The 24,494-nt window shown below is 35.8% G+C and overlaps 1 protein-coding gene across 2 annotated transcripts in view; it reads right to left on the reverse strand.

Annotated features, from left to right (window-relative positions):
* Positions 1-3,907: 3,907 nt before the first annotated feature.
* GLIPR1L1 (GLIPR1 like 1) overlaps positions 3,908-24,494 on the reverse strand; it is a 49,553-nt gene continuing 28,966 nt past the window's right edge. The window contains exons 4-6 of one of the 2 annotated variants that reach the window (XM_053602894.1): positions 7,886-7,974; positions 4,088-4,114; positions 3,908-3,999 (exon numbers count right to left, since the gene is read on the reverse strand). In XM_053602894.1, the coding sequence (XP_053458869.1) occupies positions 3,908-3,999; positions 4,088-4,114; positions 7,886-7,974 (208 nt within the window). The remainder of the gene's footprint in view (positions 4,000-4,087; positions 4,115-7,885; positions 7,975-24,494) is intronic. The other variant, XM_053602895.1, reaches the window with a different exon arrangement.

Here is a 24,494-nt window from a genome sequence, read left to right on the forward strand (position 1 = left end):
TGAGCAATATGATAACACCAAAATAACAGGGGACTTTAACACCCTTCTCTCAGAGCTGGACAGATTCTCTAAACAGAAATTAAAGATATTAGAGATTTAAATGAGACCCTAGAACAACTGTGCTTGATAGATGTATATAAGGCGGCGCCTGTGGCTCAAGGAGTAGGGCGCTGGTCCCATATGCCGGAGGTGGCAGGTTCAAACCCAGCCCCGGACAAAAAACCACACACACAAAAAAAGGATAGATGTATATAGAACACTCCATCCCAAAGATAAAGAGAATATACATTCTTTTCATCGTCCCATGGAACATTCTCCAAAATTGATCATATCCTAGGACACAAAACAAACCTTAACAGAATCAAAAGAATTGAAATTCTACCTTGTATCGTCTCAGATCACAAGGCACTAAAAGTAGAACTCAACTCCAACAAAAACGTTTAACCTCACACAAAGGTATGGAAGTTAAATAACCTTATGCTGAATGACAGTTGGGTGCAGGAAGAAATAAAAAAGGAAATCATTAACTTCCTTAAGCATAATAACAATGAAGACACGAGCTACCATGGCACACAATAATTTAACATAATAACTATAATCATTACTGATAACATACATAGAAACATATCAATATTTTATAATATTGGAACATATATTAATAACATGTATATTATAAGCATAACCCAAAGAAAATTAAACACCATTTCATATTTTGCAATGTCATATATCTCTCATAGATTTTCAGGGCTCCCCAATATTTAAAAAGCTATTTTTAGGTCAAAACAACTGGATTTAGGATTTTGATTTTGGAAAGTTTGCCAGATATCAAAGGCTTGTAACATTTTCTCAAATAGAATCATAAGTTACTCTAATGATCATTAGAGTTTTGCAAGCTGCCAGGAGTAACATAATGATCATTTAAGCAAGATTGACAGTCATCAAAAAGATTTCAAAAGCAATACAGAAAGTTATATATAGTTTGTTTAGTTAGTCAAAATCCTAATAAAGACAACAGTGATGTTATCTTGATAATGCATATAATTTTTGATTCTTTCTTAGGCTAATTACTGAAAAGGAAAATATATTTAGTTTTTATATCATATAAAAATAAGATGTCAAGGTATAAAAACTTAACCTTATGTTTAACAATTAAGGTTTCAGTATTTTATGTTACAAACAACTCAGATGTTTTATGATTTTCTGCTTTAACTTCACATAACATGACTTTAAGATTTTAAATTACCAAAAAGAGTTTGGAAACCAAACATACCTCTAATGTCTTTCCTGGTCCTCCTATAGGAGACTGCAATTCATTTACCACGTGGAAAGTTTAAGATAGGAAACAGGATGCCTTGGAGAATCAAATTCTTCCCAAAATATCCCAGGGTCAAAACTGGGGCAGGTGGTGGGGGAGGAGACTAGGCCTATGGGCTAGACTGTGCCTTAGAGCTACTGGTCTAAGGACTGAGAACATTGCCACTCAGCCAGACCCCAGAATCTAGAGGCTCAAAACCAGAAATATAAGCTCACAGTCAAATGCAACAAAGTTTAAAAATATTACAGAAGCAGCAGATGTATGACCTTAAAACATCCGACCTTTAATAGCAATTTAAAAACTAGTTTTATTTATCAAAGATTACCCACATAGCATGAATAAAAGGCATTTGAGTTCCTTCCTGTTTTCATGATAAATATTTGATTTAAGCACTTAATTTTTTTAAAGCTAATTAATTAGAGCTCTTTTGCATATTTTGGTAATGAAATATTACATACACATGACACACATAGACACACAAACAGACAGACATATAGACAGAACCTGAACTTTTGTCATCTTTTGAATAGATATATATTCAGAATATTAATCTTTTAATTGGCTATTTTATTGCCCTAAGGAGCAATTATTCACTAGGCAATAAATATCGTACCATCATTTGCTCATACCAAGGGAGGAAAAGGTTTTATGTGAAGTTATAGTCAAGACACTTGACCAGGAAAAGTACCCTGAACAAAGGTATTATTTGTCATGTAAACTTAGAATAATGTTAAGAGTTTCTAGTGACACAAGTATTCCCTCTCAGATACTCTTATAAACAGAAATTTCCTTTTTTATAGGTACATAGGTCACTATGAGAGTTTTGATATAGACTGTGTTATGGTCCATTATTTCACTTCTAAGAAACACAGTTGGCAGTGTTCTTTCTGAGTCACCCCTTTCAACTTGCTTGGCTATCAGTGTTGCTGGGAGGGCGTCATTTGTTTCCATCCTTGCAAATATTATGTTTATTTATTTTTGTGTATCTCAAAACTTTTGTAATGACCCATGTATAAATTTCCTTTATGAAGGAGTTTAAAGACATCCAATTAAGGCCACCTGCAATCCCAGTACTTTGGGAGACTGAGGCAGGAGGATTGCTAAACCGGACATAATAGTGAAATAGAGAGGTTACTTAATGTCACTATTAAGAACATGATCTGCTCAGAGTAAAAGAATCTCAAGTGACAGCAGACTTCCCAAGAAGCTATGGTTAAGATCACAAGTAATCAAAAAGACATATTCTTAACCAAGAATTTTCTCTGCTTGCTAATCAGGGGAAAGCCCACTAGTAAGGCAGGTGTATGTAGCCTTCCCAGACTCTGCTCACAGCCTTAGCATGGACCAAAAGCCCTGCAAATAGATTCCATTGCCTGAGATCTTTCACTCCTTGAAGTTCCTGTGGTAGCACTAAGTTAATACTCTTGCAGAAATATTTCTGAAAAAATCAGAGCATATAATTCTATAAACATTCTTTCTTTTTGTATATGGTTTGTAGAATCTCAATCTGACTTAAGAAAATTTACATACTCTTGAGTAAATAAGGAGAATACTCTTGGTAAAAATACTTTTAAAATATTAAAAACAATACCTGGGCATAATGGTACATGCCTATAGTCCCAGGTACCCAGGAGGCTGAGGCAAGAGGATTGCTCAAGCCCAGGAGTTTGAGGTTGCTGTGAGCAACCCAAGGAGATAGAGTGAGACTCTGTCTGAAAAAAAAAGATACAGACATAGATATAGACGTAGACTTAGACGTAGACGTAGATATAGACGTAGACTTAGACATAGACATAGATAAAGATGAGAGAGGCTAAAGGTTGCTTTAGTTGAGAAAAAATATGATCCTGATAAATTAATCCACAGGAGTCAACAATTTATCACTAGTTATTTTTAAAACTGAATTCATTGAATGTTTTTTTTTTGTTGTCAGGCAAAAGAAATGCCAGAATTGAATAAGTATCTGTTTAATAAAGATGTTATTGCCTATACTATGGATAATTTTATATAGCTTTTTAAAAGTATACTCTTTGCATCCCGTTATTTCATACAGAGTGTATTTTAAAACCAAATCTCATCAAGAGTGTGATTTCAGTTTTCAGAATGTATGTCTGCCTTTTGAAGGTTCAAAACGCAGTTGATTTCCTTCTTGACTTTAATCTATTGATTATTTCCCAAGCAATGATTATGACTGTAATTATAACATTACACACTATCTAAAATTTTTTCTCAGTAATGTTTTGGTTCTGAATGATATTGATGGTATTTCCTGAGGAAACTACTACCATATAAAGAAATTATCTAATATCAGAAATATGTTTAGTTCATCAAATCTACTGTACTAAAATGACAATCCATTCTCATTAGACACTTGTAATACATATGTAATTGTAATTTTAAAAAGGACTTTATCCTACTGCTTACCCATCTTCCATGTTACAATATATCTTTTGAATTAAAAACACATTACTTTTAGATAACAGACAATAGTATAGAAGATTTTATAGAAAATTAAAAGATGATGTGTTAGATTTGTCCATAGCTATTCCTTTATTGTCATATTTGAGAATTTCTTTTGTATTGAAATGACAATTAAAAGATTCTCAGAAGCAAAAAGCCTAGGCTGAAAAGATTAAAAGCTATCCGCTGAGATGCTTTCCCCATTGGCTCCTGAACTGGTTTTTCTGTCAATAAAATAGAACAGGTAAGAGCTCAATTTCATTTCAAGAGGAGGAAATAATTGAATCAATACTAAAATATTTTGATACATACCTTTAGGGAAAATAAGTTTTGGAGTCCCTAAAATAGAACAAAGAAAAGGTTCATATTATAAAGTGAAAAGCATTCACCTGATTTTCCGGCTTTTGGAAAGATAATCAACTGGGCAAAATTAGTTTGACTTTTTAATGTAAGAAAACGAAAACTTCTGACCCAATCCAATAGTACTTAAAAATCTTTATGATGCTCCCCTCCCAATAGTGTCCTGTCAACAAATATTTCTAAAACAACTCTCATGTGGAAGGCACAAAAGTTACAAATAGACAAAACTATGAAGTAGCTAACTTTATTTTTGGCATGCCATCACGCCCACTTCAAGTCCCTGAAAAAATGGAATGTCTTGTTGAGTTTTATGTACCCAGAACACTCTATTAACAATCTCATTTCTGTAACTATTCTTGCTCCAAAAACTGCTCCATGTTTTTTCTACATCAAATTCTTCTTCCCATTTTCCCATAGTAATAGGATCCACCAGCTTTTAAAATTTATTTATATTGAGTTTTTATGATACCTTGAGTATGATCCTAGGCTTTGGGTAAAATGGCTATCAGGAAAAAAATTAAGTCCCTTTCATTATATGAAAGTCAAGAGAGAAAAATCTATTAACAATTTTAAAATTGAATAAGTAAGAAAAATGAATAAAATAATAATTTTGGAGAATGATTAATGTGATGAAAAATATAAACCAGGTTAAATGATAGAAAGTAATGAGGAACTTAATTATATTGATAGCTCAAGTGTATGTAGGGTTTATTTTGTTGTGGGCTTATTGCAAAATTTATCCTATTCAATATTCTTATTCACTTCTTGAATTAGCCACGTGACTCTAAGACCCATATATTACATAATATATCACATTGTGTTATATCTCCTGTCTCTCAAACAAAAAAAAAAAAAATCAGGCTGAAGTTTGGATTTTTATAAAGACTGATTAACAAAAAAAATAGAAAAATCACAAATCAAAAGCCATAAAACAAAAATGGAACATAACTACATAAAGAGCACAAATAAAAATATAAGAATTTTTAAAAGTGTGAATAAAACATGGGACTGGGTGCCCTATAAAAAATAGGGCAGCGCTCATGCCTGTAACTCTAGTACTTTGGGAGACTGAGGTGGGTGGAGCTCAGGAGTTCCAGACCAGCCTGAGCAAAAGCAAGACCTCATCTGTTGTGGCGTGAGACTATAGTCCCAGCTACCTGGGAGGCTGAGGCAAGAGGATCACTTGAGCCCAAGATCTTGAGATGGCTGTGAGCTATTACACCATGGCACTCTACCAAGGGCATCAAAGTGAGACTTTGTCTAAAAAAAAAAAAATAATAAAGTGTGAATAAAACAAAATTTGCTAATGTTTCTTCCAAACCTGAACATCCCATAGCCATTACAGAAATTAAGTTAGTGATTAAAATTTATAACACATACTACACACAATTTATGAAACAAAATAGTTTTATAGAGATCGTCTCTGAAACATTCAAAAATGAAATAATCTGAATCTTATAAAAACTGTAACCAAACTGCTTTTAAAAGGAATGTCCCCAAATCCACATTTTGTAATCAGGCTACCACAATCTTGAAGTCAAAAATCATATAAGGAGAAATGAAGATGGAAAATCATAAGTAATTTATAAACCTAAAATTCAACACTAAAAATTATAAGTAAAATGTTCACAAGAAGCTATTTATCTATAAAATAAACCTTGTGGTCAAACTGTAATTATCACAGGAATAAAAGAATGATTGGATTCTAACATTGGACCATCACTTAGCTCTTGGTACCTTTGAAAATATTACAGCATGGCTATGCTGCATTAGAAATATTCTGATATAGTTCACGACATTTAGACATTAAAGGAAAAAAATTAGGATCATTTCAAGAGATGCAGAAAAATACTATAAAAAATTAGTATTCAAGCAAGTAAAAAACTTTTAGCAAAATAAGGAAAAGAGAAAATGTTCATAATCTGGCAATGATGACCAATTAAAATAATCTAAAATAGGGCAGTGCCTGTGGCTCAGTGAGTAGGGCGCTGGCCCCATATACTGAGGGTAGCGGGTACAAGCCCGGCCCCGACCAAACTGCAACAAAAAAATAGCTGGGCCGCAGACGATTGTGGTCCCAGCTACTCAGGAGGCTGAGGCAAGAGAATCACCTAAGCCCAGGAGTTGGAGGTTGCTGTGAGCTGTGACACCACGCATCCTACCGAGGGTGGCAAAGTGAGACTCTGTCTCTAAAAAAAAAAAATACTAAATAAAAAATAAACAATCTAAAATAAATATACATAGTGATGAAATATTGTCTCAAAAGTCAGAAACAATTGAAGAGGCTCTACTGTTATAGCTTATGTTTGACTTTACAATGCAGAATGAATTGTCTATTAATATTAGTAAAAAAAAAAGTGCATAGAAAGATTAGACGAAAGATCAAAACTTGCATTTTTTTTTCTTTTTTTGAGATAGAGTCTTACTCAGTGTCCCTGTGGTTGAGTGCTATGGCGTTATAGCTCACGCAACTTCAAACTTTTGGGCTCAAATTGATCCTCTCGCGTGACCCTCCCACGTAGCTGGAACGATAGGCGCCTGCCACAATGCCTGGCTATTTTTAGAGACAGGGGTCTCACTCTTGCTCCCAGACAGCATGAGACAGATCATGTTTGGGCTTATTGGCCACATGTTATAGAGCAGATTTTTTTATTGAATTGTAACAAGAAGCACTGAGGAATTTAAGAAGAAGAGTGATTTCATCAGACTTTTTGTGTGTAAGAACTGTTTGGAGTGAAGTAAAAAAAGCAGTGGGAGAGAGGTACTAGTTTGGACAAGAAGTGATAGTGGCCTGGATACCGGACGGGAGAGAGAAGTGAAACAAGGGAATGTATCACTGTTATCTTTATATCCCTGTGACTAGGAAACTTTAATTTGCTAATAGGTGGTAAGCACTAAATTTATTTTTAAAACTGATTTAAATTAAATCTGAAATTAGAGAGACCATACTTTTAATCCATTTTTAACTGAAGTATAATTTGAATAGAGAAAAATTTATATCTCATGAATGGAAAGATTAATGAATTATTGCAAAGCGAACACACCTAGGTAACCACAGACTAGGTCCAGAATGTCCTTTCCGTGTCCTCGTCACTAACTCCTATTTGCTCTCCAAAGCTGTCCACTGTCTGACTCAAACATTGATTACTTTTGCCTGATTCTGAACTTAATATAAAGGAATAATTTAAATGCATTCTTTTGGTCTGCTTTCATAGCACCACATTCCTTTTGTTTTTTTACAACTTCCACATTATCCTGTCTGCACCCTTTTCACTTTGGCCTCCACAAAACCTTATACATTTATCCTTTTGAAAGTATCTTTGCTTTGAGAACCAAAAATCTGATGATGGAAGAGACCATGTTAGTCTTAAGTCACAATTAATTTGAACATTGGTCAATGTACCACTTCTGAATGGGTCGCTATTCTAATAACTAATAAAAAGAAAGTTATAAAAACAATACAGATAAGAAACATCTCAACCAATAGTTATTTTGATGCAGCAGCAAACTGGATCACAGTTGTACTTCATTCCTTTCTGCTCTTTTGCTTGAGAGGGAAAATAATCAGGGAAAAAAACAAGGGATCATCTGAATTTAACTACAATAATTTATGGCAAAATTTTTACATAGCAGCAATCAAATCTTATCCATAAATTATAAACTAGTAAAGAGAACTTTTTTAATACAATGAATGCACCGAAACTTTACTGCCCAAATAAAGTGTCATGATTATGTTTCCTTTTTGCTTACTGCAGAGGTTCATTATACATTTATCTCCTGGTGGGCACAGAGAACAAGATGGTCCTTTTTGGTAAGGCCGCATATTTGCATAATTTCCTCTGTAAAAGAGAGAAACATTGGTTAGCAAAATGGCTATAAATTTTTCTAATTTTACACATTTGTTTTATGCAAGTTGTTTTGGCCATTCACTAAGTCATACACATTGAAAAGGAAAAATAACAACTTTTGTCCCAATTTTATGCTAATTTCTTTTGCAAAAAGAAACTATTAAAATTGTTCTTCACAGGAGGAACCTAAACCATGTGCCAGTTATAGTCTTGGATAAGCTACAGAAGACAGATGTGTGTCCCGTGTAATTGCCCATGTGCTAAGCCATCATGTCTTTGTCATAGACATTATAATTATTTCTTCATTTTCTAAAGAGAATAATTAAAATCAAAATTGCAAATGAAAACATGTGTTTTATGGTTTAATTTAAAAATACAAGAATAAGGTGAGGAGGCTCAGGGCTATAATCACAGTACTTTGGGAGGGCAAGGTGGAAAGATCACTTGAGGCCAGGAGTTTGAGACCAACCTGAGCAGCAAGAGAGATGGTGAAAGACTTGGGGCAGAACCCCCCACTCTGCCCGGAGCTCTGACCACCCCAATCAACCGCAAGAGACGTCGCTTGATGCAAAAACGCAAGAGGATTTTTATTCCTGCATGCCGGGGCTTGACCCACAACTCTTTTAGAAGCCGAGGAGTCAAGCCCCGCACAGCAGTTTTTACAAGCTTATAAAGGCAAAAACTACAAAGTAGGTGGGAATAGCAGACACGGCATGGGCTCTAATCATAAAGTAAGAGGGAATAGACATAGCTGGGGCTCTAACCAGATAAGAAGAACTCTGGTTCATTATTCAACTGTCTTAAGATAAGATGAACAGTCAAATATTTGTCTTTAACAATAAACATTTGCTTTAGCTCGGGGAGCTATCTTCTGGAACAGTTATAAAAGGTCACATTCCTATGGTAGGGAGTGAGAGGTGGTCACATTCCTATGGTAGGGAGTGAGAGGTGGTCACATTCCTATGGTAGGGAGTGAGAGGTGGTCACATTCCTATGGTAGGGAGTGAGAGGTGGTCACTTTCTCATGGTAATATTTTCTTTCAATGGTATCTCTACAGAAAAAGAAAAATCTGCAAAGAACAGTCTTTATCTAGTTCTATTTGCTGAAGTATCAAAAAGGCCTACTTTTCAATAATATAAGCCTATACATTTTAATAAGCTTCTTTTTTTAATCTCTGTGTGTGGAAGACTTAAAAAAAGTTTTACTTATCTAGAGTAAACAAAGAAAAACATAGTAACATGGGTGCTATTCCATTAAAGAATATGCCACAATTTATTCATCCATTGGTAGATATTTGGATTGTTCAAGTTTTTGGCTACTATAAATAAATGTGCTATGAACATTTTGAACATTCACGTGTAAGTCTTTACATGAACACAGATCAACAGTGTGTGAGAATTCCAGGTCCTTCATATTGGAATGGCCATCTCTAGCTATTCTAATAGTTGTGTAAGGTGTAATGGTGCTTATTATGGCTTCAATTTGTATTCATAAAGACTAAAGATTAAGAATAGAAAGAGGATATGGGGAAGTAGGAGAAAATTCTGGCTTCCTGGATAAGAATTCTAAAAAGGGCCCTGCAACAAAAAATAAGTTTTGGAAACCTTGTCACTCAGTTGACCAGTTGTCCTGTTCTCCACAAAACACAGTTTCCAGCTTATGACATAAAGTGAAGTAATGGTCACAGCTACAGAACAGTGGGCACAGCAAATGTCACAAACATCACAAGACTAATAGACACCACATACAATTGTCAGGACAGTAGCAGGTAGTAATTATGGCTAAAACAAGAAGGGAAATGGGCACATGTGGCAACTGAGGTAATGTGTGATCAATAAGAAGTAGACATGGGAGACCGATGAAAAACTTCATAGATAATTATAGGAGGAATTAAGATACTTAAACTTGTATACAACCTTTGCACGGCATTTCCTCTCACTTGTGAGAGGGACCCTTTTCCAATCTTTCTGGGAAAGTCTATGCTTCATTTCAAAGAAATTTTGCTTCTTTTTTGTTGTGTTGGAGTCCTAGCTGCTTTGTTTCCACTTTCCTGTGACTTACTTTCATTTTAACTTGGGCAAACTTGCTAGTTCTATTGAGTGACTGGGTAGCTTGTAGGGATTGCAGCAAAACCTGCCCTTTTCCCTTGGTTGGTTGGCTGAAAGATCAACTCACAATTATGGTAGATTAATAAGAGCAAGGTTTATTTCCAAATACCATGTGCATAGGCGGAACTATAGAATGAATACTCAAAGTCTCAGTGATGGTCAGAGGCCTTTATAGATGCCTATTGGAAGGGAAGGGGGAGAATGTGAAAAGCATAGGTGCAGCAAGTGGTTTCTGGGGGGTGGGGGGGTAGATGGGTGAAACAGATTGATTTGTAGATTAATCAGAGAGACAGGTGTGTGCTTCAAATGACCTTGGGGCCAGGTATTAGCATATAATAAGGAAGTCAGCATCCCCTTTAGATTCCCAATCAGGTTACTCAGGTTTCATGTAGATGGAGAAAAGGCCTCTTTCAGTGCTTCCTGATCATGAATGGCCTTTAATTCAAAATATTCTTTATACCAAGGAGTCATATTTTGAGTCAAAATTTCCTTAGCTCCTTCATTCACCTTGTCTGGAACTTCCCTAGATGTTTCACACATTAAGAGCTGAGTTGGTAATCGTGGAGAGAGAGTTAGTAATCTAGTAATAAGATGCTTGAAAAGAGATACAACATCAATTAGGATGAGAAGGAATAAGCAGTAAAGAACAGATCTCAATACATTTTCCCATACCCCATTAAACCAGTCTCCCATTCCTGGGAATAAGTCAGTCCAATAGAATGGTTTGGTTTTGTTAATTTGGTGAAGAATACTAATCTTGTCCTTTAAGAGATGTAGATCAGTCACTATTTCCCCTGATTGATCTACGTAAAAACATTTTTCCCTAAGAACAGCACAAGTTCCTCCTTGTTGAGCTGTCAATGCGTCTAGGATGTGGCCAATTTGAATTACAACAGATGCTGGGTTATTAACTTCTGCTTGAAGTGTTTCCAGTGCCTGCATGGTGCTGTTCAATTCTTGTTCTATTACCATGGACAGATTCGTGATTGGTCTTTCAATTTTAAAAGTTCCAAATGTTGGAAAAAGGATCCTGAGCATTGAAAAAAACTTCGAATTATGATATATAAGAGAATTTCTTATAATGTCACATGTTGTATGTTTATAAGGTACAACTTTATGAGCAAAAGAGCTCAACTTTATAATTTGACTGGCATTTAAAGTGGAGTACTTCATAACAGAGGGTATCAGATAACCAAGTCCACAGTGTCTTGACTATTTGGGTGGGAACCATTTGTATACCTTATTATCATACAAGACAAAAAATACCAGTGTTATTTATAGACAGAGTCACGTTAGAACCTGTGACCTTCCAGCCTGAAGTTTGCTGTGTCTTCTCTTCCATAATGGCACTTTCACATATCCGGTTGTCATGTGTCCCTGTCAATTTGTAGGAACAGAACAGGTTGAGGAATATTTGATATAAAAGCTTTTCACCTGGTCTTGGCAGTTATATGGCTTAATGCTATTGTCTAACCAAGTCAGTCCAGACTTATGGCCTATTCAAATGCAATTATCAGTGCATGGCAGTTTAACAAGGAGAGAGAATGAACTATCTTGAATGGCACAGGCCTGGTCTGTGGGCTATTTATAACATACGGTGATTTGACAAGTATTTTCAATATGAAGGATAGTGTCAGCACCATTTATGATCTTTGTGAGAGGCGCAAGAATGCCATTTGTGGAATCAAACCATAGGGTTTGATCACAATATTGTTCCAAGATATCACCTAGAAAAGGTCTAGCATTATTCTGATTTTCAATGCAGAGGGGAAAATTCTTTTCTGTGACTTTACCTGAGCAAAGATAGTTCTTGAGTTTTCATAGAAGTTTTTTTATATTCAGTTGTCTCACCATCAGGTGAAGCAGTATGTCGTTTTTTCTCTGGCTGTGGATGTTACATAACATGTCCATTTTCCAGGGTCGTTCCACCAGGCACTCATACTAGCAGAGATAAAAATGAATTCAGGTTCCTTTGTATAGTCTAGTTGTTGGAATAACCAGCAATTAGACTGATCAGTTAGTGTGCCCAGGGTTTGAAAGACTGGTGCAAGGGGGTGCTGGGTCTGCACTTGACCTGCTGGAAAAACAGTAAGGGTTAGTATGAGTAAGGCATAATTTGAAAGAAGAGCTATAGTGGAAGATAAAATGGAGAATGGGATAGATTGAGGCAATTTCCATTCAGCTTTTAATGTGCTATATCTGAAAGGGGGGGGGTGTACTTAAAGAAGGAAGTATCTAAAAGAACTATTTGGTTTTAAAAGACAAAAAGGAATGTATAGATAAAAGAATAGGGTTTCTTGATTCATGATCTTGGGAAAACTGTCTACTTCATGAAGCTGTCTACTTCAGGGGCCTGGGAACTGGCCCTGGGAAGCCTTACTTTCAGGTCATGTGTACGGGTCATTTTCTAATTTTCAGTGGAGTTTTGTGTGGTTCATAGGAATCCAGGAGGATATCTTTTTCATTTTCATGCCAGTATAGGTGGTTGGCTAACTGTACTTTATAAAGACATTCCTAGCAAGATGACAGCACATGTCTTCTTCTAAGAACGTTGATATACATGTGATCTCTTGGTCAAACAGGATGGCAATGACTGTCGGTTGGTAGAGGCCATGTTCTATTCATCTGTTGATAATATGCTTTAAGCATATTAGTTAGCATCTCTATGTACCTAGTCACCATATAGAATTGTTCATTTAAATCTCCATGGTATTCAGTCAATATAAAAATATATTTACAAAAAAAAAAAAAAAATATATATATATATATATATATATATTTACAGGTCCCAGTAGGCATGGGATGACAGAATACTGTTTCAAAAGGGGTTAAACCATGTCTTCTAATTGGAGTATTCCAGATTTTATAAAGGCCAAAGGTGATACTTCTGGCTATTTAAGTCCAATATCTTCACAGACTTTTTACAAATCATTTTTATTTTTAGATTTTTACATTTTACTTGCCTTGAGGATCGGGGATGGCATGGATATAAAATTTAAATAAGTATCCTAGAGTCTTTGTAAGCAAGTGATTTAAAATGAGTCCCCTGATTTGACTTAGTCCATAAAGGAGTATTAAAACATGAGATAATCTCAGTTACTAATTTTTTTTAACAACTCTTATAGTAAGTATCAGCATATCTAGTTAAATAACATTTAGAATATCCATTAAACAATAAACAACAGTGAGAAAAGCTTAACTCTGGACGTAAATCTGTAAAATTAATTTGTAGTGTCAAAAATGGATAGTTTGAGTTTTAGGTGGGGCAAGTTCCTCCAGAGATTTACAAACAGTGCACTGGGAAATAATTTGGTTAAAGATATTATAGATCCCAGGGCAATTCTAACCATATATATATCTTCTCCCATTTGGACATATCTCTATATAATGGGAGATAAGTGAAAGTCAAAAAGGTAAAAGAAAAGGGGACTAGGGACTCTATTTTAATATGCAATTTATCTGATATTATAAATTTAATAATGTTTATAAAGAATTTCAACTTGCTATCTTTCAAATATTCCTCTTTTTTCAATTCAGACTTAATCTTAGAATTACTTAATTTATTGTTTTAAGTAATTACTAGCCAGGCAACAACTTTTAGTAGGGTTTTGTCATTTTTGTAAGCTTTTGTTGTTTTTAGGAATCTAATACTTACATATGTAATATGTTTTTAGGAATCTAATACTTACATATATCTCTATAGAAAATAGGAAAATAGGTAAGCATTATCAGAAAGTAGAATACTCAGTTTTTTTGTAAATTAAAAATTCTATTTTTGCTATAAACTTTGTCTTTAGTTTTCAGATTTTTTATGATTAATTTAGGTAATAATTTTCTTACTTAAATATATACTAAAAAGGAATGTATGGAGAAAGCATAGAAATTTTTGTAAATGTATGAAAGTTGAAATTTGCACTTTTCAAACTATAATTAGCTGTTAGTTATTTGGTTTTACTTAATGTAGACACTTGAGGATTTTATCTCAATTTAAGATCATTTAATTATTACATTTTATTTCATTTTAATTATTAGACTATGAAATTCACTGACCCGTCATTATTCTTACAGGGGCATTGTTCAAAAGATTTCTGTTTGTTTGTTTGTTTGTTTGTTTGTTTTATATCAAATGTTTGCTCTTTAATTTTATCAGGAGAATCTTTAGGGCTAGCCATAACATTATACGTTTTTCTTTTAATCTAATTTCTGTATTAATATAATGTAATTATTTCAAATAAGAGATCTCTGAAAGTTTTAAGAAAATTTAGAAGTCTTTTAATATAAATAATCCATTTTTGGCCATTAATCACTATGGTATATTTATTCCAAAAGCAACTCAATACAATGCCTCTTTATAAGGCCCAGTGCCTCTTCATAGAAAAGGCCTTTTCCAAGATTCCTAAAAATTCACTCTCAGAAATAGACTTATGATAGAACAGACAATGACAAAAACTCACTCCTCAGAACTTGACGTGTTCAGTACACACAGTGTGCTGAGAAGAATCTTACATGCCTCGGACTCTCCATCTTAACAGACTGGCTGCCTGATATGTCTTAACAAAACATGTCCCCTGGATGGTGAAGATTGAGGAGAGAATTCCCACTCAATCACAAAGTCAAGCTCAGAGACATAAAACAGGATGAGAGGGAAAGCTCATACTGTTTTTGTTTCAGGTACCCACAACAAAGTTTGTCTTAAAAGACACTGGACTAGTCAGAACCATGTAACTGGTTAGTATGCATGGGTGGTTTGAACGCTGGGCTGGCAGGGAACTAGGCCTACGTTCTGCCCTGTGGTAACCCTCTTTAGACAAAATGACATAGAAAGACAAGTGACAAAACAAAAACAAGCAATAACAACAACAGCATTTAGAATCTATTTCTGAGAGATGGAATCAAATAATATGAATATTCATACACAAAAAAGTACCTAAAAATATACCAATACCAGAGTTGCTTACAAGCCTGGTCATCAACAAAAACGTTTCTCTCATTAATCTTAAATGTGAATGTGGAAAGGTCAAAGATCTTTCACCTGCCCAACCAGATCCCACAAAGAGGAAAACCGGAAGTCCGACTGGTAAGTAAAGCATCTCACCATGGCTGGCTGGACAGAGTTCCAATCTTCCTCCTGTGGCTTTCCAGAGAGAAAAATGGCTTTGACATCCTGCCAACTATGTTAAACTGCAGGGATTGCGGTGAAACCTGCCCTTTTCCCTTGGTTGGTTTACTGAAAGATCAACTCACAATTATGGTAGATTAATAAGAGAAAGGCTTATTTCAAAACACCATGTGCATTGAGGGAACACAAGAATGATTACCTAAAGTCTCAGTGATGGTCAGAGACCTTTATGGATGCTTTTTGGAAGGGAGGGGGGAGAATGTGGAAAGTATAGGTACAGTAAGTGGTTGATAGGGGGACATGTGTAGAAGGGTGGAAATAGATCAATTTGTAGATTAACCTGAGAGACAGGTATGTGCTACAAATGACTTTGGGGCCAGGTCTATTAGCATGTAATAAGGAAGTCAGCAGCTCCTTTTGATTCCCAATCAGGTTTCATGTAGATAGAGGAAAGGCCTCTTTCAATGCTTCCTGATCATGAATGGCCTTTAACTCAAAATATTCTTTATACACAGGAGTCATATTTTGGGGTAAATTTTCCTTAACTCTTTCATTCTCCAGGGTCTCAGAAACCTGTACCACTGATCACTAATGGATGATGTTGAGAATTTTTCATGTGCGAATTTGGTACTTATATGGCTTTGTCAACTTTTTGGCTATGTGTGAGTTTTGAGGGTTTTTTATTATTATTATGGGGGTTTTTTAGAGTCAGAGTCTTACTTTGTCACCCTTGGTAGAGTGCCATGATGTCATAGCTCACAGCAACCTCCAGCTCTTAAGCGTGGGCAATTCTCTTACCTCAGCCTCCTGAGTAGCTGGGACTACAGGCGCCCGTCACAATGCCCAGCTATTTTTTTTGTTGTTGTTGTTGTTGTTACAGTTTGCCCTGGGGCTGGGTTTGAACCCACCACCCTTGGTATATGGGGCCAGCACCCTACTCACTGAGCCACAGGCACCACCTGTGAGTTTTCTTAATATTGAGTTACAAGAATTCTTTCTATGTTCTCAGAAGTCCTTTATTTGATCTATGTTTTGCAAACTTTCTTTCTGTCTGTGGTTTATCTTGTCATTCTCTTACTGTGTCTTTAAATAGAAATTATTATTTTATAAGATCCAATTTATCAATTTCTTCTTTCATGCATCATGGTTGAAAAATCTTTGGCTAACTAGAGGTTGCAGTTTTGTTAATATTTCCCTCTAAAAGTTCTATAGTTTTAGATTTTAAATTTAGATCTATGATCTATTTTGAGTAATTTATTTTTGAATTTTATAGATGCATGTTACTTTTCCCCCCATATGGATAACTAATTGTTTGAACACCATTTGTTGAAACAACCATCTTTTCCCATTGTATTGCCTCGATATATTTGTGAACAATCTTACATGTGGCCAACCATGTATGAGTTTTTTCTGGACTCTGTCTTTTGTTCCACTGATCCATTTGTCTAAATTTTTGTCAATACTACAATGTAGTGATTATGCTATAGTTTTAATAATTCTTGAAAACAGTATTAGTGTACAGATGGGTTAGTCCTTATAATGAAATAGTAGAGATGTTATTAACTCATAGTTTTTTAGTAAGGATGAAAATCTCACTTTCTATCTGCTTTCTTTCTCTGCCTAACACTCTTATTAACAGGTCCCCAGATCCCCACCCTTGTGGATTTCTGTTTACACCAACCACTGAAAAGAGCAGACCGAAAGAGAATGTAAATTCTCTTTTCTTCTCTTTTCTCTTCTCTTCTCTTCTCTTCTCTTCTCTTCTCTTCTCTTCTCTTCTCTTCTCTTCTCTTCTCTTCTCTTCTCTTCTCTTCTTCTTCTCCTCTCCTCTCCTCTCCTCTTCTCTTCTCTCTCTCTCTCTCTTTTTCTCTCTCTCTCTCCCTCTCCTTCTGTCTCTATTTGTTTCTTTCGTTCTTACTTTCATTATTATTGTTGAGAACCAGGGCACACTGATTGCATTTGTTAGGTTAAGTCCCTCTTGTAACTGTGTCCCACATCCAAGAGGTGTGTCACACAGCATGACCTCCCCGCCCGTCTCCCTCCTTCCCTCTTTCTGCTCCCCCCTTCCCCCACCCCCTACCATCAGAATTAAGAACATTGGAATCTTGCTTCTCTGCTCTTTGTGATGCTTTTGTGGTGTTTCAACTCCATCCATGTCGATACAAAAGATGTAAAGTCTCCATCTTTCTTAGTGGCTGAATAATATTCCATGGTATACATGTACCACAGCTTGTTAATTCATTCCTGGGTTGGTGGGAATTTAGGTTGTTTCCATAGTTTGGCAATTATAAATTGAGCTATGATAAACAGTCTAGAGCTAATCTCCTTACGATAAAATTTTTTTCTTCTGGATAGATGCCCAGTAATGGGATTGCAGGATCAAATGGGAGATCTAGTTTGAGTTCTTTAAGGATTCTCCATAAGTCCTTCAAAAGGGGTTGTGTTAGTTTGCAGTCCCACCAGCAGTGTAAAAGTGTTCCCTTCTCTAAATATCCACTGCAGCATCTGAGGCTTTGAGATTTTGTGATGTGGGCTATTCTCACTAGGGTTAGGTGATATCTTAGAGTGGTTTTGATTTACATTTCTCTAATAATTAAGGATGATGAGCATTTTTTCATATGTTTGTTAGCCATTTGTCTGTCTTCTTTAGAGAAGGTTCTATTCATGTCTCTCGCCCATTGATATATGGGATTGTTGGCTTTTTTCATGTGGATTAATTTGAGTTCTCTATAGATCCTAGTTATCAAGCTTTTGTCTGATTCAAAATATGCAAATATCCTTTCCCATTGTGTAGGTTGTCTATTTGCTTTGGTTGTTGTCTCCTTAGCTATACAGAAGCTTTTCAGTTTAATGAAGTCCCATTTGTTTATTTTTGTTGTTGTTGTTGCAATTTCCATTGAAGTCTTCTTCATAAAGCCTTTCCCCAGTCCAATAACTTCAAGTGTTTTCCCCACAGTTTCTTTGAGGATTTTTATTGTTTCATGCCTTATATTTAGATCTTTAATCCATCTTGAATCAATTTTAGTGAGTGGGGAAAGGTGCGGGTCTAGTTTCAGATATTTACATGTGATTACTCAGTTCTTCCAGCACCGTTTATTAAATAGGGATTCTTTCCCTCAGTGTATGTTCTTGTTCAGTTTATCCAAGATTAGGTGGCTGAAAGATGTTCATTTCATTTCATGAATTTCTATTTGGATCCATATGTCTGTCTCTATTTTTGTGCCAATATCATGCTGTTTTGATCACTATGGCCTTACAGTGCAGCCTAAAGTCTGGTAGGCTGATGCCCCTGGCTTTGTTTTTATTACTAAGAATTGCACTGGCTTTATGGGTTGTTTTCTGGTTTCATACAAAAGGAAGAATTAATTTTTCCAATTCTTGAAAGTACGATGTCGGTATCTGAATGGGGATTGCATTGAATCTGTAGATTGCTTTGGGAAGTACAGACATTTTAACAATGTTGATTCTTCCCAGCCATTAGCACAGTATGTTCTTCCATTTGTTAGTATCTTCTGCTATTTCTTTTCTGAGGGCTTCATAATTTTATTTACAGAGGTACTTTACCTCTTTTGTTAGGTAAACTTGTAGGTACTTTATTTTCTTTGAAGCTACTGCAAAGGGAATTGTGTCCTTGATTAGCTTCTCATCTTGGTTGTTATTGGCATATACAGAGGCTACTGATGTGTGGACAATGATTTTATATCCTGAGACATTACTGTATTGTTTGATCACTTCCAGGAGTCTTGGGGTTGAGTCCTTGGGGTTCTCTAAGTATAAGATCATATCATTGGAAAAGAGGGAGAGTTTAACCTTCTCTGCCCCCAATTGGATGGCCTTTATTTCCTTTTCTTTCCTGATTGTATTGGCTAGAACTTCCAGCACTATGCTGAATAGTAGTGGTGATAGAGGACAACCTTGTCTGGTTCAAGTTCTAAGTGGAAAAGCTTTCAGTTTTACTCTATTCAGTATAATATTAGCTGTGGGTTTGTCATAGATGGCTTCAAACAGTTTAAGAAATGTGCCACCTATGCCTATTTTCATCAGAGTTCTAATTAGAAAAGGATACTGAATTTTATCAAATGCTTTTTCTGCATCTATTAAGAGGTTTGTATGGTGTTTGTTTTTGCCTCTGTTTATATGGATATCCAGTTCTCCCAGCACCATTTATTGAATAGGGAGTCTTTCCCTCAAGGTATGTTCTTGCTTGGTTTATCAAAGATTAAGTGGTTGTAAGATGTTAATTTCATTTCCTGGTTTTCTATCCAATTTCAAACGTCTAAGTCTCTATTTTTGTGCCAATGCCATGCTGTCTTGACTACTATGGCTTTGTAGTATAGCCTAAAATCTGGTATAGTGATGCCCCCAGCTTTGTTTTTATTACTAAGAACTGCCTTAGCTATATGGGTTTTTTTTCTGGTTCCATACGAAACGCAGAATCATTTTTTCCAAATCTTGAAAGTATGATGTTGGTATCTTAATAAGCATAGCATTGAATAGATAGATTGCTTTGGGAAGTATAGACATTTTAACAATGTTGATTCTTCCCAGCCATGAGCATGGTATGTTCTTCCATTTGTTAATATCTTCTGCTATTTCCTTTCTGAGGATTTCATAATTTTCTTTATAGAGGTCCTTCACCTCCTTTGCTAGATATATTCCTAGGTATTTCATTTTCTTTGAAGCTAAGGTGAAGGAAGTTGTGTCCTTAATTAGCCTCTCATTTTGACTGTTATTGGCATATACAAAGGCAACTGACTTGTGGACACTGATGTGATATCCTGAGACATTACTGTATTTTTTGATGACTTCCAGGAGTCTTATGGTTGAGTCTTTGGGGTTCTCTAAGTATAAGATAATATCATCAGCAAAAAGGGAGAGTTTGACCTCCTCTTCTCCCATTTGGATACCCTTTATTTCCTTGTCTTGCCTAATTGTATTGCCTAGAACTTACCACACTATGTTGAATAGTAGTGGTGACAGAGAATAACCTTGTCTGGTTCCAGTTCTAAGAGGAAAAGCTTTCAGTTTTACTCCAATCAGTAAAATATTAGCTGTGGGATTGTCATAGATAGCTTTGATCAGTTTCAGAAATGTGCCATGTATGCCTATATTCTTCAGTGTTCTAATTAGAAAAGGATGCTAGATTTTATTGAATGCTTTTTCTGCATCTATTGAGAGGATCATATGGTCTTTATTTTTGCTTCTGTTAATATGGTGGATAATGTTTATGGACTTGCGTATATTAAAACATCCTTGCATCCCTGGGATGATACCTACTTGATCATGATGTATGACTGTTTTAATGATAAGCTGTAATCTATTGGCTAGGATTTTGTTGAGAATTTTTGCATCTGTATTCATTAGTGAAATTGGTCTGAAATTCTCCTTTTTAGTTGGCTCTTTTCCTGGTTTTGATATCAGGGTGATGTTTGCTTTGTAGAACATGTTGGGGAAGATTCCTTCCTCCTCAATTTTTTGGAATAATTTCTGCAGTATGGGAATAAGCTCTTCCTTGAAGGTTTGATAGAATTCTGGTGTGAAGCCATTCATACCAGGGCATTTTTTTGTTGGAAGATTTTTTATTGTTTTTTTAATCTCAGTGCTTGAAATTGGTCATTTCTTGAGCTCTATGTCTTCCTGGCTAAGTCTAGGGAGAGGGTGTGATTCCAAATATTGATCCATTTCCTTCACATTGTTAAATTTCTGGTCATAGACTCTCTGGTAGTATTCAGAGATGATCTCTTGTATCTCTGTGGCATCAGTTGTAATTTCCCCTTTATCATTTCTGATTGAGGTTACTAGAGATTTTACTTTTCTATATCTAGTAAGTCTGGCCAAAGATTTATCTATTTCATTTATTTTTTCAAAAAAAAGACTCCTTGTTTCATTAATTTTCTGAATGATTCTTTTGTTTTCAATTTCATTGATCTCTGATTTAATTTTGAATATTTCTTTTCTTCTGCTGGGTTTAGGCTGAGATTGCTCCTCTTTTTCCAATTCCATAAGATGGCTTGTGAGTTTGTTGTTGGGCTCTCTGTTTTTTGAATGTAGGCATCTAACGTGATAAATTTTCCTCTCAAAACTGCTTTTGCAGTATCCCACAAGTTTGGGATCTTGTGTCTTCATTGTTGTTATGCTCAAGGAAGTTAATGATTTCCTCTTTTATTTCATCCTGCATCCAACTGTCATTCACCACAAGGTTGTTTAATTTACATTCCTTTGTGTGGGGTTGAATGTTTTTGTTGGAGTTGAGTTCTACCCTTAGTGCCTTGTGGTCTGAGAAGATACAAGGTAAAATTTCAATTCTTTTGATTCTATTGAGGTTTGTTTTGTGTCCTAGGATATGACCAATTTTGGAGAATATTCCATGAGGTGATGAGAAGAATGTATATTCTTTAGCTTTGGGATGGATTGTTCTATATTTGTCTATCAAGCACAGTTGTTCTAGGATCTCATATCTTCATTTAATTTCTGTTTAGAGGATCTGTCCAGCTCTGTAAGAGGAGTGTTAAAAGTCTCTGTATTATCGGATATCATATTGTTCAGACTAAGTAGGTTCTGATTCAAGAATCTGGGAGCATTTATACTGGGTGCATAAATACTTAGAATTGAAATGTCTTCTTGTTGTACTTTTACCTTGACCAATATAAAGTGATCATCTTTGTCTTTTACTTACTTTAGTTGCTTTAAATCCACATGTATCTGAAAATAAGATTGCAACTCCTCTTTCCTTCTGAATTCCAGATGCCTGAAAATTTGTCTTCCAAACCTAAATTTGAGTTTTAATTTGTCTTTTGAAGCTAGGTGTGTTTCCTGCAGACAGCAAATGGATGGCTCATGCTTTTTAATCCAGTTAGCCAATCTAGGCCTCTTCAGTGGGGGAATTCAAGCCATTAACATTTATTGAGATAATAAGTGTGGTAGTGTTCTATTCATCTTATTTTGTGAGAATCCATTGCTTAGTTTTATCTTTTGCATCATTGTGGAAGTTAGGTTCTGTCTTTTAATTTCTGAGTTTTCATTTGCCGTTGATCTATTGTGATGGTTGATCCATTGTGTGTAGAACAGGGTGAAGCATTTCCTGTAGAACTGGTCTTGTTGTGGCAAATTTTCTCAATGCTTGTATATCAGAAAATGTTTGATTTCTCCATCAATTTTAAAGATTAGCTGAGCAGGATATAGAATTCTGTGCTGGAAATTGTTCTGTTTAAGTAGATTAAAGGTAGATAAACATTGTCTTCTTGCTTGGAAAGTTTCATTAGAGAAGTCTGCAGTCACCCTGATGGATTTGCCCCTGTAGGTCAACTGGCAGCTTGCAGAATCTTTTCTTTTGTCTAGACTTTGGACAGGTTCATCACAATGTGTCCTGGAGAAGCTTGGTTAGAGTTGAGGTGACCTGGGGTCTGATATCCCACTGAAAGGAGTATGTCAGAATCTTTGGTGATATTTTGGAAATTTTCATTTATAATATTCTCTAGTATGGCTTCCATTTCCCTGGGGCATTCTTCTTCCCCTTCTGAGATACCTATAACTCGTATGTTTGAATGCTTCATAAAGTCCCATAATTCTGTCAGTGAATTTTGTGCTTTCTCTCTCTTCTTTTTTGCCTCTTTAACTATCTGAGTTATCACAAGAGTTTTGTCCTCAACCTCTGAGATTCTTTCTTCTGCATGGTCTAATCTATTGTTGATACTTTCTATTGCATCTTTAAGTTCCCTAATTGACTGCTTCAGTTCCTTCAGCTCTGCTATATCCTTTCTATATTCTCCATTTCATTCATCTCTTATTTTATTCTGTTTTTGGATTTCCTTTTTGTTATTTTCCACTTTATCAGCAGTTTCCTTCATTGTTGCCATCATTTCCTTCATTGTTTTCATCATCCGTATTCTAAATTCCCTTTCTATCATTTCTAACATTTCTTTATAGGTGGAATCCTCTGCAGTAGCTACCTCATGATCCCTTGTGGGTATTGCTCTGGACTGGTTTTTCATGTTGCTAGGATTTTTCTGCTGATTCTTCCTCATGAGTGATTTCTTTTATCTGTTTCCTTGCCCTAATTTTCCTTTCAATTCCTCTTGCTTTAAGTTGCCATGCCTGTGGATTAGGATTGCAATGAGTCCTTTTGGTACAGGACCAGAAGGATGAGAAGATTGAAGAGCAAGAAGGTAAAAAAGAAAGAAAAGAAAAAAGAGAAAGGAGAGGGGGTAGGTAAAATGGAATATTGACAAAAAGAAGAGAGGCACAGAAAGAGAGATAGACAGGAGCAATATAGGTATACAGTAGAGTACTTTGGCCCAAACTTAAAAACCCCCAACCTCTGGGGGTGCCGGTTTGGATGGTTCCCTTGAGGTCAGCAGCTCTTTGCTAGCCTGTTTGGGCACAGTACCCCACCTCCACCAAATACAGAGTAAAGAAAAAAATGCTATAAATCAAACCAAAACAAGCAAACAGAAAGCTTTACAGGATAAAATTTGGGGGAAAACCAATTAATAGGGGTAGAACACTAGCAAAAATGAAGTTCTAATTGTTGAAAAAGGCAACAATGGAAAATTATATTTAAAGTAGAAAAATGAAGAAATAAAAGAAAAAAAGAAAAGAAAAATCTATAGGGAAATGTTGAAATTAAAAACAAAAAATAAAGAACAAAACAAAACCTAAAACAAAGCAGTATATATATCTTGCTTAATATTGTCTGGGCAACAGGTGACCTTCTGGGGTATGAGATGTTAATCACAATGCTGATACAGCTGTATGAGATGGAGACTGGAGGCCTCTGCTGATTTCTCAAACCCCGAGGGTGGAAAGCCTAAATCTCTCCTCAGCCCACTTAAAAGGCACTTTAAACTGCAAACTGTGGCTAAGCAGAAGCTTTCCTGGGAAAGTACTTGTTGCTGGGATCACTCCTGAAGTGGCTATCCACTTAACCAGTGTACCAAAACCGGTCTCACTCTATGCCCCTGAGGGCTAAGGCTGTAAGGCATCTCAGGTCCCCAACTTTAGGCTGCTCAGTCACTAAATTACTTACTCCCACCCAATCCTTGCTCTGTGACCCTGAGGGCAGAGCTCACTGGGTCAGTTCTCCCACAATGGCACCATGCAGCCCATAGCTGAACACTATTAGCTCCATCTGGCTCAGCAGCTCAGTCTGGGGCCCTAGACATCAATCTTCTTCCCCTTCAGGAATCCCTATTATTCATATATTTGAACACTTCATGGAGTCTCATAGTTCTCTAAGTGCCTATTCTGCTTTCTCTCTCTTCTTTTCTGCCTCTTGAACTACTTA

This window comes from Nycticebus coucang, chromosome 9 (assembly GCF_027406575.1).
Source record: "Nycticebus coucang isolate mNycCou1 chromosome 9, mNycCou1.pri, whole genome shotgun sequence".
Lineage (NCBI taxonomy): Eukaryota > Metazoa > Chordata > Mammalia > Primates > Lorisidae > Nycticebus > Nycticebus coucang.